The sequence below is a fragment of the Propithecus coquereli genome, unplaced genomic scaffold (genome assembly GCF_000956105.1).
Source record: "Propithecus coquereli isolate 6110/MARCELLA unplaced genomic scaffold, Pcoq_1.0 Scaffold25, whole genome shotgun sequence".
NCBI lineage: Eukaryota > Metazoa > Chordata > Mammalia > Primates > Indriidae > Propithecus > Propithecus coquereli.
In genome coordinates, this window is record NW_012148063.1 from 6,428,525 (window position 1) to 6,445,279 (window position 16,755).

Genomic DNA, 16,755 nt, shown 5'->3' on the forward strand with positions numbered 1-16,755 from the left:
GAATATATCCAGAATCCGACCTATTCTCCCCACCCCACCCCGCCAGCCTGGTCTGGGCCCCACCAGCACCTGCCCAGCTTGTCCCAGTAGCCTCCTGCCTGGTCCTACCTAGTCTCCCTCCCTCTGCCTTGTGCTCAGGTTTCAACTCAGCAGCTAATCTGAGCATGTCCCTCCTCTGCCCCCATCACCCAGCGCAAAAGCCAACGTCACAGTGGCCGACAGCCGGGCCCCCTTTCTTGCCTGGCTCCTCTTCCGCCACCTCCCCTGCTGCCCCAGGTTCCTCTCCCTTCCCCGGGGTTTTGCCCGCTTGTTCCCCGCACCAGGAATGCTCAGATACCCACACGGCTCACCCCTCGAGCGCTTTAGTTCTTAACTCAAACGCCACTTCCCTGTGAGGCTGCACTGGCCCCTCTTAATGTTGCGCACCCCGCGTCTCGATCCTCGTCCTGGCAGCTGCCGTCAGCACATTATGTATTTTGTTTGATTTCCTCTCTGTGGCAGGGAATTTTGTTCGCTTTTTTGCTGCTATATCCCCAGCATCTAGAACAATGCTGGGCACATAGCAGATGCTCAGTAAATATTTATTCAATCAATCCATCAGTCAGAGTAAGAATCACGGCGATGGATGAGCAAAAGAAGTTGCGAATTTTCCACTTCCGCAGGCACTGGAAGGTACAAGGACTTCCAGACACCTGCTGCGGTCAGGCGGTGTCCCAGGCACCGGGGCTACACCAGGGAAAATAAGACTGAACAAAGCGCAGGAAACCCTGCCCGGGAGCCATGGCAGGAGCGATGGATGACACAAGGGATAAGTAAGTCAGCTGTTTGTTAGAGCCGGGTAAGTGCTAAGGAGAGAAATAAACAGGGAAACACGTGACATGTTGGGAGTGTGTTAGCCTATGCACAGGCTGCCACAACAGAGCACCGAGGACTGGGCAGCTGAAGCAACAGAAATTTGCTGTCTCACAGTTCTGGAAGCTGGAAGTCCAAGACCAAGGTGTCGGCAGGGTTGGTTTCCGCTGAGGCCTCTCTCCTGGGCGTGTGGACGGCCGTCTTGTCCCTCTGTCTCCACGTGGTCCTCCCTCTGTGGGCACACGTCTGTGTCCAAATTTCCTCTTTTTTTTTTTTTTGACAGAGTCTCACTCTTTTGCCCGGGCTAGAGTGCCGTGGGGTCAGCTTAGCTCACAGCAACCTCAAACTCCTGGACTCAAGCGATCCTCCTGCCTCAGCCTCCCGAGTAGCTGGGACTACAGGCATGCGCCACCATGCCCGGCTAATTTTTTTCTATATATGTTTAGTTGTCTGATTAATTTCTTTCTATTGTTAGTAGAGACGGGGTCTCGCTCTTGCTCAGGCTGGTTTCGAACTCCTGAGCTCAAACGATCCGCCCGCCTTGGCCTCCCAGAGTGCTAGGATTACAGGTGTGAGCCACCATGCCCGGCCCAAATTTCCTCTTCTTATAAGGACACCAGTCATATTGGATCAGGACCCACCGGAGTGAGGTCCTTTAGACTGAACCTCCCCTTTAAAGACCACATCTCTAAGTGCATCACATTCTGAGGTCCTGAGGTTGGGAGTTCAGCACGTGAATTTGGAGGGACACAATTCAGCCCCTAATGGGGCAGGTGGTGGAGGACGTTTAGATAGGGACAGGAAGGCCTCACTTAGAAGACAATGGTTTAACAGACCTGAAGGATGCGAGAGCAACAGCCATGTGGTATCGGGGGAGCAGCCTCCCACGCCAAGGCCCAAGCAGGGCTTGCTGGGACACGTGCAGAGAGACGCGGACAGCAGCCTGCCCGGCTGGACGAAGTAGAGAGCAGCTGCAGGTGGGGCGCCCAGACCTGGGCCTCCCCAGCTGTGGAGAGTGAGCTGAGCTGAGAGATGGCGTCGACACGACCCCTCTGGCCGCTAGCAGGGCCGGGAGAAGGAGGGGCCTAGATCCAGGCTGGAAAAGTCAGGCCAGGTGGTGACCAGATGTCCACTCCAGACCCTGCCTCCAGGAGGGAGTCTTCATCCTCCCAGTGCTGGCAGTGTTGCTCCCGGCAGGAGGGAGCTGCCTCGCCAGGATTATGCCTCCTCTGTGGCCAGGAGTGGTTGATGCACTCAGGACACCCCCTCCAGAGGCCCTGGGGACAGCCAGGCCTGTAGGACTGCGTGGCAGCTCAGCTTCGTCACCCTCTTCCCTCCCTCCCTCCCGTTCTGTGCACCTCCTGCAGGCACGCCCCCAGCTCAGGGTCTGTGTCGTGGACACCAACCCAAAGGACTGAAGCCTTCTCCCCACCTCACAAAAGCTGGGAGGGACGGGCAGCCGAGGTCCCCTCTAGCTTTACAACCCCGTCATCTGCTCAGGACCCGGGGACATTGAGTGTGACTGCTGGGCTCAGCCACAGCAAATATTCTGGGCCGTTCCCCCTCTCCATTTTCCCTGTGGCCCTGTCCCCCTGCTACCCCCCTCCCAACCCCCTTGGCAGCCTCCCTGCCGTCCTCCCATCGCTGTCTCCCTCCTCCCAGCACCTGCCCTCGGGGACCCTCCTTCCTCACCTCTAGAGCTCTCGTGCTCTGCTCTTCGCTGCCTGCCTTCCCACATGTGCAAGCCAGGCAGCCCTAAAGGGTCCCAGCTGTCCCCTCTGTCCCCATCCTACTCATCTGGTGCTTCTCCCAGCCAGGCTGCTAGAGCCAGCAGCCTATACTTAGCTGCCTGCATTTCTTCCTTGATTCTTTGCAGCTGCTTTTTTGTAAAACCCTCTAGCAACACTGCCCACGCAGAGGTCGCCATTGCCTTCTCACCAAACCACGGTCCTTTTCCGAGTCCTCACTCTTGGAGCCCTTCCTGAGCTTCTCAAACCAGTGGCCTCACGGGGTTTCCCAGAGCTCTCCGGGCCACGCCCTTGGCTTCTCTGCTTTCCCAGGCTGCTTCTGGCTAGTCTTGCCCTCCTGCCCCTCCCCTGCTCAGACAGCCGCCTCCGCTCCTGGCTGTCCCCCTCCAGCTGCCGTGTTCACGTCTGGCCTCTCACATGCGGCCATTGCCAGCTGGACAACTGCCTCATCTCAACTCAGCACACCCCAAACCAGACTCGCCTGCCCACCGACAACCCACGTGAGTGACGGAGGCAAAGCCTCCCATCCATGGAGGTTCAGTAAGCCGAAGTTGGAGGACGCACAAGGGGACAAACTACAGACAAACTTGTGACTGTTTTTCCGAAGAGGAATTTGGGAACTTCAGTATTTAAAAGGGAAAGCTTACAGGAAAAAAAAAGAAGGGGGTGAGCTAACCCGTTACATTCCTGTGAGGCCCAGGAAACATTTTGCATAAGCCAAGAGATGAAGGGAGTGAAGGGAGCATCAGTTTGCAGATGTCCAGGTGGAAGAAGGTTTGATTCTCTGTTCTGCACCTGGGAAGTTTGTTCTCAACATTTATTAGCATGAAATCGAACAGACTTTAGTTTCAGGAGCTCGGCTTAGCCTGCAGACCCAAAGTTGCAATGTGCACGTCCAAGTTTATGGGAGGCCAGCAAGGAGCTTCTGTTGCTCTGTGGGGGGCCCGTCCTACTGTAGGAAAATTCCTAAACTATGTATAGCATGCCACTGTGCAGAAGTTTAACTTGTGTGATGCTAGTTAGGAAAGAGGAGAGATAAAATAAATAGAAGACTTGGTCCTCTCTCCCGAAGACCTTACTACTTAATTTGAGAAACAAGGCTAAGAGAAAAGATACAAAAACACTTCTCAAGCAACAGATGAGCAAGTGAAAACTGAAGTCTACCAATGTGAGTGTATATAGACACTGTTATCTGAGACCTCAGCATTCTAGGAAGGCTTCCTGTAAGAAGTCAACTTTGGGTTTAAAAGGAAAGAAGGGGCCAGAAGCTAATGTGCCTCATTTCATAGGCACACTGTTCTCATGAGGTAATGATATTTCCCTTCCATGGAGAAAGAATCTGTCCTGACTGCTGTGAGCACCATGCCTGGGATCCCACCACATCACAGTTGACGTGGGCAAGGAAGGGGGCTGAGGGCCCAAGATGATCTCTGTTGTGTTGTTCACAATGACTTTATTACCCGAGTCAGCCCCTGACAGGCCGTCCGCCAAGGGTCAAATGTCTGGTCATTGCCGAATGTCTGCAAGGCCATCACAATGTCCTGCTTGACACTGGAGCCTGTGCCCCTTCTGGAACAAGCCTAAGAGACGTCTCTTGTTTCGGTGCGGCAGAATGGGGTTAGACCAACCTGGTTAGTTTGGGGACCTGATGGGAATACCCTGATGGAGGCCTCTGGGGCCATCGACACGCACCCATCACAAAAGAAGGAAACTAAACCTCCAAACTGCCCCGGAGGGTGATGCCAAGCAAGGCCTAGAAACCCTCCCCCGTCCCGTCTCCTCTGCAGACAAGGTCCCACCAACCCTGGCCTGGGGGCCAGAACCCAGCGCCAAGCGGGCCGTGCCTCCGGTTACCCGGCTGCCAGGCCGCACCCTCCAACGTGAGACTCACAGATGTGTGCCCGGGGCCGCGGGCGAGGTGCGGTCACCATCTGACACGTGAGGCACATGGCGTTCAAGAAGTCGAGGGCATGTAGTAAGGGGGGTGGTCCGGGGATCGGGGGCCCCAGTTCTCTCCGCGACAACACACCGTTGATGCCCCACACCTCTGCCTGGCGGGGACTGTGGACCACAACACCCTCACGCGTCGAACGCTAGGACACGGCGACATTTATCCAACACTTTCCACGCGCTCACTGGGCGCCTTGGGGAGTAACCCAGTCCTCGCCCTCGCCGTGTAAAGCAGGCCCGCGTATTTCCCGCCCCCGGCTTTGCAGGGCGACGGAGGCACAGAGTCAGGGCGGCTCGTCCAGGGTCGCAGAAGCCGACGACAAAGGGCGGCGGGAGGGGGTCTGCAGCGGCGCGGGGCTCTCCGGCCGCGCTGCCCATATAAGGCCGCGGGCGACCGGGGCGTCTCCAGGCCCCCGCCGGCCCCCGCGAGCATCCTCCTCCGCGCCGAGGAATGCGCGGAATCTCCCTCCCCGGCCGCTCGCCGCAGGGGGCCCTTCCCTCCCCGCCGGGCCGGGCGCCAGCCCCGAGCCCGGGAGCCCCGGGCGGAGCGTGGCGCCCTCACCTGCCCCGGAGGAGAGGAGAACGAGGGAGGAGGGAGGAGGAAAGGGAAGAGGAGGAGAGGGAGGCGGCCGGGGAGGAGCCTGGCGGGCGGGAGCGTCGGCGCAAAGTGAAACTCCTGGAAGTTGGGGCGCGAGAGCCGTCGCGGGCGGCGCGCTCGGGTCGGACTCGGCGGGTCCCCGCCGCAGCCTCCGGCGCCCATGGCCCTGAGCAAAGGGCTGCGGCTGTTCGGGCGCCTGGAGGCGGCGGGGGAGAGCAGCGTCCTGCTGGAGGCGCGCGGCCGCGGCGACTGCCTGCTCTTCGAGGCCGGCACGGTGGCCACGCTGGGTGAGTGCCGCGGCGCGCCCCGCCTGTCCTGCCCGCGGCGCCTGCCTTCGATGGGCACCTCCCTTCCCCGAGGTGGCCAGGCTAGGGCGGCGCGGGAACCTCGGGGGCTTGGGGATCGCGCGCAAGGGGGTGGCTTTTTTGAATGAAGTGGCGCCCGCGACGCCAGAGAGCTCTCCGCCTGGGCCGGTGGCGCACGGAGGCCGGCACCTCCTCCTCGGGGGGTCTGCCGTCCGCGCGGCCTCCGCTGAGGGTTCGGTCCTTGGAGAGGCGGCTGCGATCTTTCACACCTGGCCCTGGCCGGGCACTAATATGCATGACGATCCCAGGGGGTTGACTTAGGAGCCGTCCCCATCGTGTGCCTGGCGCCTTTTCTTTTGCACCTGGTTGGTGAAACCAGTGATTACCCTTTGGTTCGTGTTGGCTGGCTCCACTCGGGGAGGGGATGGGGACCAGAGCACCAAACCATAGGCTGGCCAGAAACCGCTGATGTCTCTTTCCTTTGTCTCCCGTAAGTACTTGGTCAAGAAGCCTCCGTACTGCAATGTATGGAACTTGTAAGCACATATACTACCTAGTGACTCTCCCTTTATGCGAGGTGTTAGACGACGCCAAGCCTGTGTATTTCACCTATGGGCTTCAGAAGCCTTGACACTGGCATCGTGCTAAGGACTTTAGAAACATAATCGTACTTAATCTTCACAGTTCTGCAAAAGACCTATTATTATCCCCACATTACAGATGAGCAAACTGAGGCCCAAAGAGGCTAAGAAACTTGCTTGCCCAAAGTGAAACAATTCACCTGACTTCTAAGTGGCTATTTGTGTAATGTCATGCAATGTATGACTTCCTAGTACGGCCAACCTCCTCGTCCCTTGTTTTGTGGCTGACATTCATGAGGAAGACCTAGGTTGCACCAAAGCTGGTGAAACCAGCTAGGACTGTTAGAATTTAAAGATGAACACTAGAGTGTAGGCTTATACCAGTAGCTATCCAGCTGTGCCATCTTCCCTGGTATTCTTAACTAAACAAAGCGCAGAGCAGGGTCACTTGTACTGTCGGCAAATGCAACAGGCGTGGGCTTGCACAACGCTTTATAAATGTCTCTAGTCTTGTTGTCACATTTGTATGTGTCCACCCCAGTTCCGATATACATCTTGAAAGGACCAGGTCTTCTATTTCCGCCTCCAGGATCATTTCATTAACGTGTAGTTATCCTGCTTGTTTTCAGTCACTTAATCATTGAAACAATGTCTGCAGTATTCTCAGCTCAGAAGTGTAGAGCAAATCATGGATTAACTTATTTTCAGATTCTTTCAATTTGTGCTCTGTCCTGAAAAGTCCAAGTTTGGTCATTTGGTATGGCCTTGAAAGAAACCACAGAAATTTCCATTCCATTTTAGATATCTACTTCATACCCCATTTATTAGAACTGAGAGATTAATTTCATGATACAAACTACTGTTTCATCAAAGAGATTAAAGTATCCTTCAGCTGGCAAGGTTCATACACATTTAAGAGTTCCTTTGAAGCCGCTTGGAAAAAAATACATTATTTTTTTCAAAAGTGAAGATTTAAAAATGATTAATGAAAGTAATACAGTGCATATCTTCCATTAGGAAATGAAGTCTGGGCTGAGATGCACTTACGTTATGTTGCTGATTACAGCACACTGGGTTTCAGAGCAGAGGGTGTAATGAATGGAATTGGCTCATCCCTCAGCTCACGTGCAGTCCACATGTCACTTAACCTAGCATTCGTTTTTCAGTAGACTGTGGGCCGAAAATTTAATTTTTTTTTTTTTTGTGAGACAGAGTCTCACTTTGTTGCCTGGGCTAGAGTACTGTGGCGTCAGCCTAGCTCACAGCAACCTCAAACTCCTGGGCTCAAGCAATCCTTCTTCAGCCTCCCAAGTAGCTGGGACTACAGGCATGCGCCACCGTGCCTGGCTAATTTTTTTCTATGTATTTTTAGTTGTCCAGCTAATTTCTTTCTATTTTAAGAAAAACGGGGGTCTCGCTCTTGCTCAGGCTGGTCTCGAACTCCTGACCTTGAGCGATCCACCCACCTCGGCCTCCCAGAGTGCTACGATTAAAGGCGTGAGCCACCGCGCCCAGCCTGAAAAGTTAATTTTTTAAAGTCTCTTTTGCGTAAATGAAACGAAACTTTTTAAGAAGCAGCTGTATTATTGTTTGGTGGTGTTGCTGGCCCAGAGGATTGTAGAAGAGAGCCTTCGGGTACCAGAAAGTTGTTTAAAACTTTTAAAATGTCCTAAACGTATCACTATTGATAGAAGAGCTCTGAACTAGAAATTCGCATCTGTGTTCCAAAGGACGAGCTAACATTTTTGCTTTGCTTTCCTTGACGAGGTCAAGAGCAGAGGGTGGGGAGCAGCTTCCTTCCCACTCCAGCTGCGGTTCTGTGATGGGTTCCCCGTGAGCAACGAGGGGCTGAGACTAAAGTTGTGGGTTATTGCCTGGTCCCTACTGCTGCTTTTACTGGGAGCAAAAGATTTAGGGGAGTCGGCTTGACAACTGTGTCCTCTGACCTTGGGCCCAGACCCCTCAGAGCACAGTTTACCCATCAAAGATCCTAACTTGAAAACTACCTCTCGCTGAAGGGGTTCAGCAATTCCTTAGTGTTTGGGGGCAGTGCGTGGAGAAGGTCAGGGTCTTGAACTGGGTTGTGATTATTAGGACAGACGGATTGTCCATGATTGGTCGATTGTTGGAGTCCTCCCATCTTAGCCTGTCCTCCTGTTCTAACCTGTCCTCACCTGTCCTCCTGTTTTAATGTGAACTCTGCACACTAGACCATCTGGCCCGCTAGCAGGAGGATGTTGAAGGAATAATTCCAAATTCCTGCTTCTAAAGGAATTAGATTGAGAATCTTTTATGTGGATCAGTGGGAGCAGAAATTCCAGAGGCAGAAAAGCAAAACGTATTAGCACCAGCTTAAAAGGCTTTTATAGTTTTCTTGGTAACCCGATTCAATGGTAGGAGGCTTCTCCAGTGCAGGTGAAAAGCCGCAGCATGTAACAGCATCCGTGCCCACCGTCCACAATTAGTGTACAGATGTTCTCTTACTCACGCATTGGGACGGAAAGTGCTTGGTGTCTTTTTGTCTCTCTGTCTCTTGTAGACTTAGGGTGGACCAGGTAAAGGGAAATGTGTTTATTGTTAATGAGTTTATCTGTTTTCAGAGTGAGCGTCCATGCTCCAAAGTTCAGTGTTCTCCAAACAGCGCCCAGGAAGGACGGCTGGAGAGTGTCCCTGTGTTTACACGTGGGTTTGTGTGCAGGGGGAACCTGCCGCCCCACTCCCCCCAGCATTGCTTGGCATTGCAGGCAGCAGGGAGGAAGGGAGGGATGGAGGAGGCTTGAGAGACTTAATTAAGTTAATTAGTGAGGTCCCTAAATTACTTTGAGCTTCTGGGGAAAGGTTCTGTGTAAACAGCAGGACTGGGTTCTCCCAGCTGCTGTGTTTGTCCAGAGGCCACATGGCTTTGTTTGCATTGGCGAGGTGGCCACGGGGCCTTGAGATGGCCGCAGGGCCTTGCTCTGTCTCAGGCTTTGTGGCCTGATTTATCCAATTGGTGACTGGGAAGTTTGACCTGCGTCAGAGCATTGGGGAGAATCAAATGCGTGGCCATTTTATGAATTCACCTGGAGAAAAGTAGAAGCATGGGGGGTGGGGAGGTGGGGTCGCTTCAGGCTCCGCCGACTTGAGACACTGGAGCAGCTGCCCCGGGCCACAGTGGCCTGTTTGCCTCCGTGACTTGTGTGGCTTTTCTCAGCATGGTATTTACCAAAATGCAAACTGGGACAGTCCTTTCTGTAACTCACCTGTGAGATCATGATTTCGGATTTTGAGCTGTGTGGATCACAAACTTTGTTTTTAACCTTTCATTGTGAAAATGTTCATACATAAAAGTAGAGGAAAAAATGAACCCCCAGGCTCCTGGTGGTCAGCACTGATAGTTATTATTAATGCTATTTCACTCCTCCCTGTGTTTCTTATGAAAAAAAATGAATCTCCTCAAATTTAGTTTGTTTAATACCGGGAAAGATTATAATTTATTAGGATTGACTTTTTTTTCTGACTTGCATTTATATATGTAAGTTCAATTTTTTTTATTTTATTGTAAATTGACAAATGACATATACTGATGGGGTACAAGTGATGCAATGATGTATGTGTATGATGTGGAGTGATGAAATCAAGCTAATTAACATATCCCTTCCCTCAAATACTTATTTTTTGTGGTGAGAACATTTGAAATTTACTCTTAGCAATTTTGAAATATACATCTTTTTTTTTTTTTTTTTTGAGACAGAGTCTCACTCTCTTGCCTGGGCTAGAGTGCCGTGGCGTCAGCCTAGCTCACAGCAACCTCAGACTCCTGGTCTCAAGGGATCCTCCTGCCTCAGCCTCCCAGGTAGCTGGGACTACAGGCATGCACCACCATGCCCGGCTAATTTTTCTGTTTTTAGTTGTTTGGCCAATTTCTTTCTATTTTTAGTAGAGATGGGGTCTCGCTCTTGCTCAGTGGTCTCGAACTCCTGAGCTCAAAACAATCCGCCCGCCTCAGCCTCCCAGAGTGCTAGGATTACAGGCGTGAGCCACCGCGCCCGGCCTGACATATACTTTTTGATCAAGGAGGTTCCTACGTGGGGACCCAGTCAGCCGCTTTCCGAGCAGAGGGTGCAGCATGACAAAGGGGAGCCTCCATGTCTGGGCCTCCATGGGGACATCCCCAGCACCGGGAACAGAGCCTGCTGTGGCCTCAAGGTTTCAAGGAAATGCATCCTCCCCAGCTGCCTGGTTCTGGGGCTGGGGGCTCTGCCACGTGGGTGGGCGGATGTGTGCTTTGCCCCAGGGGCACCGGGCAGGAGCGGCTGCCATGGGTCGGTGCTGTGCCCTGTGCGAGAGGCTGGACGCCCCAGAAGGCTGGGTCCCACGGGCCACGCCAACTGCGCTCATGGCCTGAGAGGCTGGCAGGTTGCCACTTGCTCACGAAGCTTCCTGGTTCAGAAATGACTGGGACTGAGGATTCGCTGGGCGTGCACCAGCCCTGGTGGCAGGTGGGCAGCTCGTGCACGAATGCCAGGGTCTGACTCCATCCCAAGGCAGGTATTTGAGGAACTGCTGGATTCCTGCAGCTCTGCCTGTTTCTGTCCGGCCTCCCTGTCCCTGAGGCTGGGGCTGACGTTGCCACCTGCCTGCTCTCCTGGGTCCCAGGTGCAGCACGCCAGCCAGCCACAGTTCTGTCTCAGGTCACGTCCCTGGGAACAGGGCCTCATCCCACATACTCCTGCGAGGCTCAGGGCACCGCAGGTGCTAAGAGATGAAGACAGACGTCCCCAGGGCCCTTTGAAGCAGAGTGTGGCCTCCCTGAGGAGAACGCTGGCTCCAAATGCTTTCTTTGCTTGGTGTCGATGTGGGACCTGAGGGTGGGCTGGGGAGAGGGCAGGTTGTTCCCTTGGGAGAATTTAGTTAGTCCCTCCAAGGCCTCAGAATATTCATCTGAAAACAAATGAATTACATCTATACTGCCTTTCCTACTCTGGGATTCCATGTGTCTTAAAAAGAAAAGGCTTAAAACTAAGCATAAGTACCATCACTACTTCACACACCTAAAATTTTAAACTACCCAGAAATTTGAATCTTAGGAGAGGTGATCTGGCAAGACAAAATCTGTGACAGCTTTGTGGGCTGAGCTAAACCTAGATATCGGATGCTATGCGTTTTCTATAGGATGCTTATGAATTAGTGAAAATACAAGAGATTCTCTCTCCTTCTTTCTGCCCTTCATACAACCGACAAAAACTGATAAAAACAGTAGCAATCCAAGCTTAAATTGAGAAGACAAAGTTAGGTATTTATTATCACTAACTATGCTAATTCCATGCTGCGTCAGCAGACTCTTATTAAGAGCCATGACATTCTTAAAATGATACCTTTAATTACTGCATGGCAATTTGTTTTTAATAAGCTGGGCTGTCCTTTGGTTACAGAAGGGTAGTTTGTGTGTCTGGGAATGTGTGGGTTTTTTTTTTTTTTATCTGTTTCAACTAATTATACTTTGCATGAACTTAGCTTCACCATGAATCTTATCAATGACTGATAAATATTATATGCTGGAAAAATTCTCCTTAAGAGGAGGAGACAGTTCTCTGCAGCTCCCGCTGCCAATTCAGCAAAGCCGAGGTCAGGGGAGCAAAGACGAGCGATGGGACTGCTGTCACACGCGGTGGTAGTACATGTGCCCCGGCCAGCCGAACAGTGACACTCGGTGTCACGATCTGTGTCAACAATCAGGGTTATTTGGTTTTATGTAAATGTGTGGATCAAGAATGGAATATTGGAAAACCAGGGCTGGAAATGACTGGCCGCCCCCCAGGCCTGAGCCAGGCCCCTTAACAAGGCCCATCTGGGTGGGGGTATCTGCCTCCTTCCTCCGGGACCACCCGGCAGGGAGAGGCCGCGCAGAACCACGGCTGGGTGGGTAACATGGGAGGCCTCGCAAAGTGCTGTGGGAACCGTGTTCCACCTTGGAATCTCACGTGTCCAGAGTGGATGAACAGGAGCTTGCATTTTTATTTCAAAGGGCCACCTGCCTCAGTGTTTTGGGGTAAGGACTGAGAGATTTTGTCTGGGAGTATAAATTGATTTTAACTAGAAACAATAGAACTTGACTTCTGTTGACATGGGAGAGGTATGATTTCATTAGGATATTAAAAATATTAGCAGTTCTGAAGACCCCACAGGAGAAGTCCAGCCTCTGTGTGAGGCTCCCTGGGGCTCCCTGGCCGGGAGCGCCCCCCATTGCCCTGCCCGCCGCCCTGCTTTCCGGGCTGTGACTGAACGTGCCCAGGGCGTGCTGGGTCTAATCCACCTGCGGGCCCCGTGCGGGCTCCGGGCTGCCGTGCAGGTGGAACTGGGCAAGGCCTTCCTCTAACCCGTGTGGCGGTGATGAGTCCAGCAGCAGGTGTGGTGTTTATAGCCCACCCCTACGGCATAAGAACAAATTACATACAACCACATATATGAAATGGGAAAATATGATGAAACAATGCTGCATTCGGACGGCTCCAGACTTCTAGAGTTTTTGAGTGTGTCTGACTTTGGCAGCATCTGCCTCTTAGGTTTCTGGTTCACTTTGCCGTCAGGAAAATGAGGTTACTGAGAGCTTATTAGAATTTTGCCTTAAAAGAGAAATTAGACCAAGAACAAAGAATTGTGGGGTGATGCTATAAAAAAAAGTGTATGAGCTTCAGACGGTGGACTTTGTCTCTCTAGTTTGGTCCTCTCGGTTCTCCTGGGCCCTCCTAGGAGAGTCCTCCGTTTTGTGGCTTCTGTCTTCTTCTCCTGAACACTCTTAAAGTCTTTTGGGTGCAGATGATAAGAAAATCCTCGGGAAATCCACGAGTTGGATCCTGAAGTATCTGTGAGTGAAACGAGCCCCATGGCCGGGGTTGGTCTGGTGCCCTCCAGGAAGCGGGAGGATGGACGCGGCGTCCGTGCACACGCGGGGGCGGGGAGCAGGTGAAATAAGTGGGAAAATGTCGACAGCTCCTGGAGCCGGCGACAAGCCGCGTGGTGGCGCGTTAGACCTGGCGAGTTCGTCCGCTGGCTGCTTTTCAGTGTCAACAGATAAAAAATCAATCACTTTCCCATCTGCCATCATTAATCAATCAGAGTAGGTAATGGGAAAAAAGTTCCACTCCCCGCAATTTCTGGGACTAAACACAATATGTAAGGCCGAGGAGAAGAAAGCTGTAAAACTTTCCTGAAGCACCGAATCCGTGGAAAGGTGCACCATGTTCTTGGGACAGGAGCATCGGCACTGTAAAGACACAGTTCTTCTCCAGTGAATCTACGAACGCCAGTTATCTGTGAGTAAAATCCAATTAAGGTCCAACAGGAGTTCTATCTACAGCTTAATGGGTGGATTTTACAGTATCTATGGAACTGCCTCAACTCGCCTCCGCGCCCCTCCCCTGTCCCCCGCCCAGGCCTCTCTGTCCACCTCATCCCCTGAGCTTTCTCCACCACACAGCCTGACCTGTACCACTCGGGACCTCTGCCTCTGCTGTGCCACCTGCCGGCACTGCCCTTCCCCAGGGGTCTGCCCACTGCCGCCTCCACCGTGCTCAGCTCAGTGACGTTGGTGAGACCTTGCTGGCCACCCTGTCTGGAATAGGCTGTGGCTTCCATGCACCAGCTGTGACTGCCCTGTCCCCTGGTTTCCTTTCTCCGTAGCACTCATCACTGAAATTGCCTTATGCATGGGCTTGCGTGTGTGTCTTCTGTGGGCCACCCCCTGGATGCAACCTCCACTGGTGCTGCGGGTTGAATTGTGTCCCCTAGAAAGATATGTTGACGTCCCATCCCTGGTACCTAGGAGGGTGATCTTATTTGGAAATAGGGTCTTTGCAGATGTAATTAAGATGTAAGACAACATCATACTGGGGTAGGGTAGGCCCTTAATCCAAAATGCTTGGTGTCCTTCTAAGACGACAAGAGACACAGAGACAGACACACAGGGGTGAATGTTGTGTGAAGACAGGACACGCAGAGGGGAGATGGCTGTGTGAAGACAGGCAGAGATTGGAGCGATGCTGCCACAAGCCAAGGAATGCCTGGGGTTGCTAAAAGCTGGAGAGACAAGGAAAGGTGGTCCTGCCAATGCCTTGATCTTGGCCTCCAGGACTGTGCGAGAATAAATTGCTGTTGTTTTAAGCCCCCACCCCATCTGTGGTACCCTCTCATGCCAGCCCCAGGAAACCGATACAGGGGGGTCTTGTCTCGGTCAGTTCCACGTTCTCAGCATGGCCTGGTGTGGGGAGGGGGCTCAGAAACACTGTTGAATGATGAAAGAATGGCAAGAAGTAGCCAGGAAGATTTTGAAAAAGGCCAACAAGGACCGATGATTTACCACACAGCAAACATGTTGTAAAGCCCTGACGACAGTGTGGGCCATCAGCAGAAAGCCATGCAGTAGGACAGAGGGCTCGAACAGCCTCGTGTAAGCAAGCTGGCAAGTCATTGAGGTGGTGATTTAGAGCAGCTGGGAAGAGGGACAGGTGCATACTCAGTGGTGTCGGTGCAGGTGACCAGCGCAGGGCCACACAGGGCTCTCGCTTTATGGAGCTGAGCATTCAGACCAGGCACCCCGGCTGCGTCCGCACAGAGGGGAGTGGGCCAGGAAGCTCGGCTGGCCCGCGGACAGCGCCGGCCGCTCTTCCGGAGTGGTGAGTGGCCTTCACGGTGGTTCATGCAGGTGACTGTGCACACAGCTGTCCTTCTGGTCACTAGCTCCTCCCCAGCTGTATGGATTCCAGGGTTCACACAAGGACATGCTGTTGTGAGAGTTACTGAGAAAGCCCCGTGCCCAGCATCCTCACGGAGAGGTTACAGTTCACCTGTGGGTCTTCCCTGTCCAGAAGCAATTTGCCAATCAAGGTCATTTTTACCATAAGCAACTCTGTCTGGTATCAGTTGACACTCTGTTGTGACTGGGGTTCCCAGGGAACCAGACCTAGAAAGTTAAATTTTCATACAGAAGGGAGAAAAGGTTTTAAGTCTGTGACCACAACTGTCCGTACTGACACACAGCCCCACATTTTACATTAAAATGAACTTCAGAGGTATTTAATAGTTAAATGTAAAAGAAAAAGTCCAACTTCCAAGTATCGGAAGAAAATATAGGAGATGCTTTCACAGTTTTATGGTATGAAAAGACTTTGTAAGCAAAGCATCAAACTCGGAAGTCACAGAGGAAAAAACCTTACAGAATTAAGAAATGTTTTTTACTGAATTATAACATACGTGTGGAAACGTGAATGCACTCCAAGTGTACAGCTCCACGAACCCCGCCCGGCGAGCGCAGTGTGTACGTCTGGAGGCAAAGTTGACTGACGGCGTAAACACGGGAAACTCCAGTGTGTCGGAAGACGGCGGACAGTAGTTAAAAGACCAGCGACAGCACAGGAGGAAGCTGTGCTGGGAGCACACACAGAAGGGCCAGGACTGATGCTCACAGCATGTAACAGAGCTCCGATAGACACGAAAGAGGACAAACAGTCCAACAGGAAAATCGGCCAAGGACATAATAAGCAATTCTCCAAAGGAAAAATACAAGTGGCCGAACAATGGAGCCAGTGCAGCCGGCTCTGCCCAGCACGGTCGTCCGCGTTTGGCCAGTGTCGGGTAGAGGGCTTGGTTCTCTGCCGTGCCACCCACTCCCCTGATTCAGGCGTGGAGCGCAGGCCCCAGGTGGCACTACTCAGCCACCCGTCGCTCCTGGCCTGCAGCTGTGCCCTGGCACCTGTCCCCCTCCCCTTAGCCCGACCCGTTAAGCCCAGGTTCATCTCGTCCTCCAGGGGGCCCCAGTGCTTAGGTTCCAGTGGGGACCTCAACACGTGGCTCTGTGGAGCCAGGCTCAGGGGCTTGAGGCACGAACAAGCGGCCGGTGGCAGGACCGGGCGTGGCAGAAGTGGTCGGGAGGGGGCCACAGTGTGGAGGGGTCGGGGCAGGCGGCACGCAAGGCACCCCATCTGTGAAGGCAGCGTGAGGAGGGCAAGGTGGGCCCCCCCAGGGGTCTGGCCCGGCGTCCATTCTGTAAAGGGAGGCCTCCCCAAACAGAAGGGTTTCACGCACAGGTGACTGGGAGACCAGTTCTCTCTAGGCACGTGCAGCCCGTCAGCCCATGAAAGGTGTTGAGGCCCTGCAGTCGATACACCTGCTCAGCTCGGTGTTTCTCAAACCCATTTGACCTTCAGCTCGTAGAACACCTGGCGACATCTTCCAGCACACCTGTGTCCCTCGGGATGCGGTCTGGGAATCCCTGTGACGGCGTCATTAGGATTCTAGGGCCGGTTCTCACCCAGCCAAGAGGCTTTTCCTTTTTCAAGGCAGGAGCTAATTCCGGGTACAGAAAACCTTTGGCTGGTGAGTCGGAGGAAGCAGTTTCCAAATCCATGAAATGATGCTGACTAGGGTCACTCGAGGAGGTTTCTTCTACCCTTTTGTTAAAATAGCACGATATTTTTCCCGGATGTTAGACATGGCCCTGTGAATAAGCAGGCGTGTTTAGTTCGACAGGCACATGGAGAAAGAGGCCAAAATAGTCAGGATATGCGCCCAGGATCTGACGTGTTGGGCGATGTGAATAATGAAGCGTAACCATTGTGTTTGTTCGGGGATTCATTTGGCTGTTTGTCCCTTTGTCTTTCCTGGACCCATGTGCCACTGCCGTCACCAGAGGCTGAGGCTGCCGAGAGCCTGCGCCGCGGCCCCCACCTCACCTCTTGGTTGCC

The 16,755-nt window shown here is 53.0% G+C and overlaps 1 protein-coding gene across 1 annotated transcript in view; it reads left to right on the top strand.

The window, feature by feature from the left end:
* The first annotated feature begins 5,212 nt into the window (after positions 1 to 5,212).
* The window catches only part of SYNJ2 (synaptojanin 2), an 89,346-nt gene continuing 77,803 nt past the window's right edge, over positions 5,213 to 16,755 (top strand). The window contains exon 1 of the mRNA XM_012646848.1: positions 5,213 to 5,435. Coding sequence (XP_012502302.1) covers positions 5,309 to 5,435 — 127 coding nt within the window. The 5' untranslated portion in view covers positions 5,213 to 5,308. The remainder of the gene's footprint in view (positions 5,436 to 16,755) is intronic.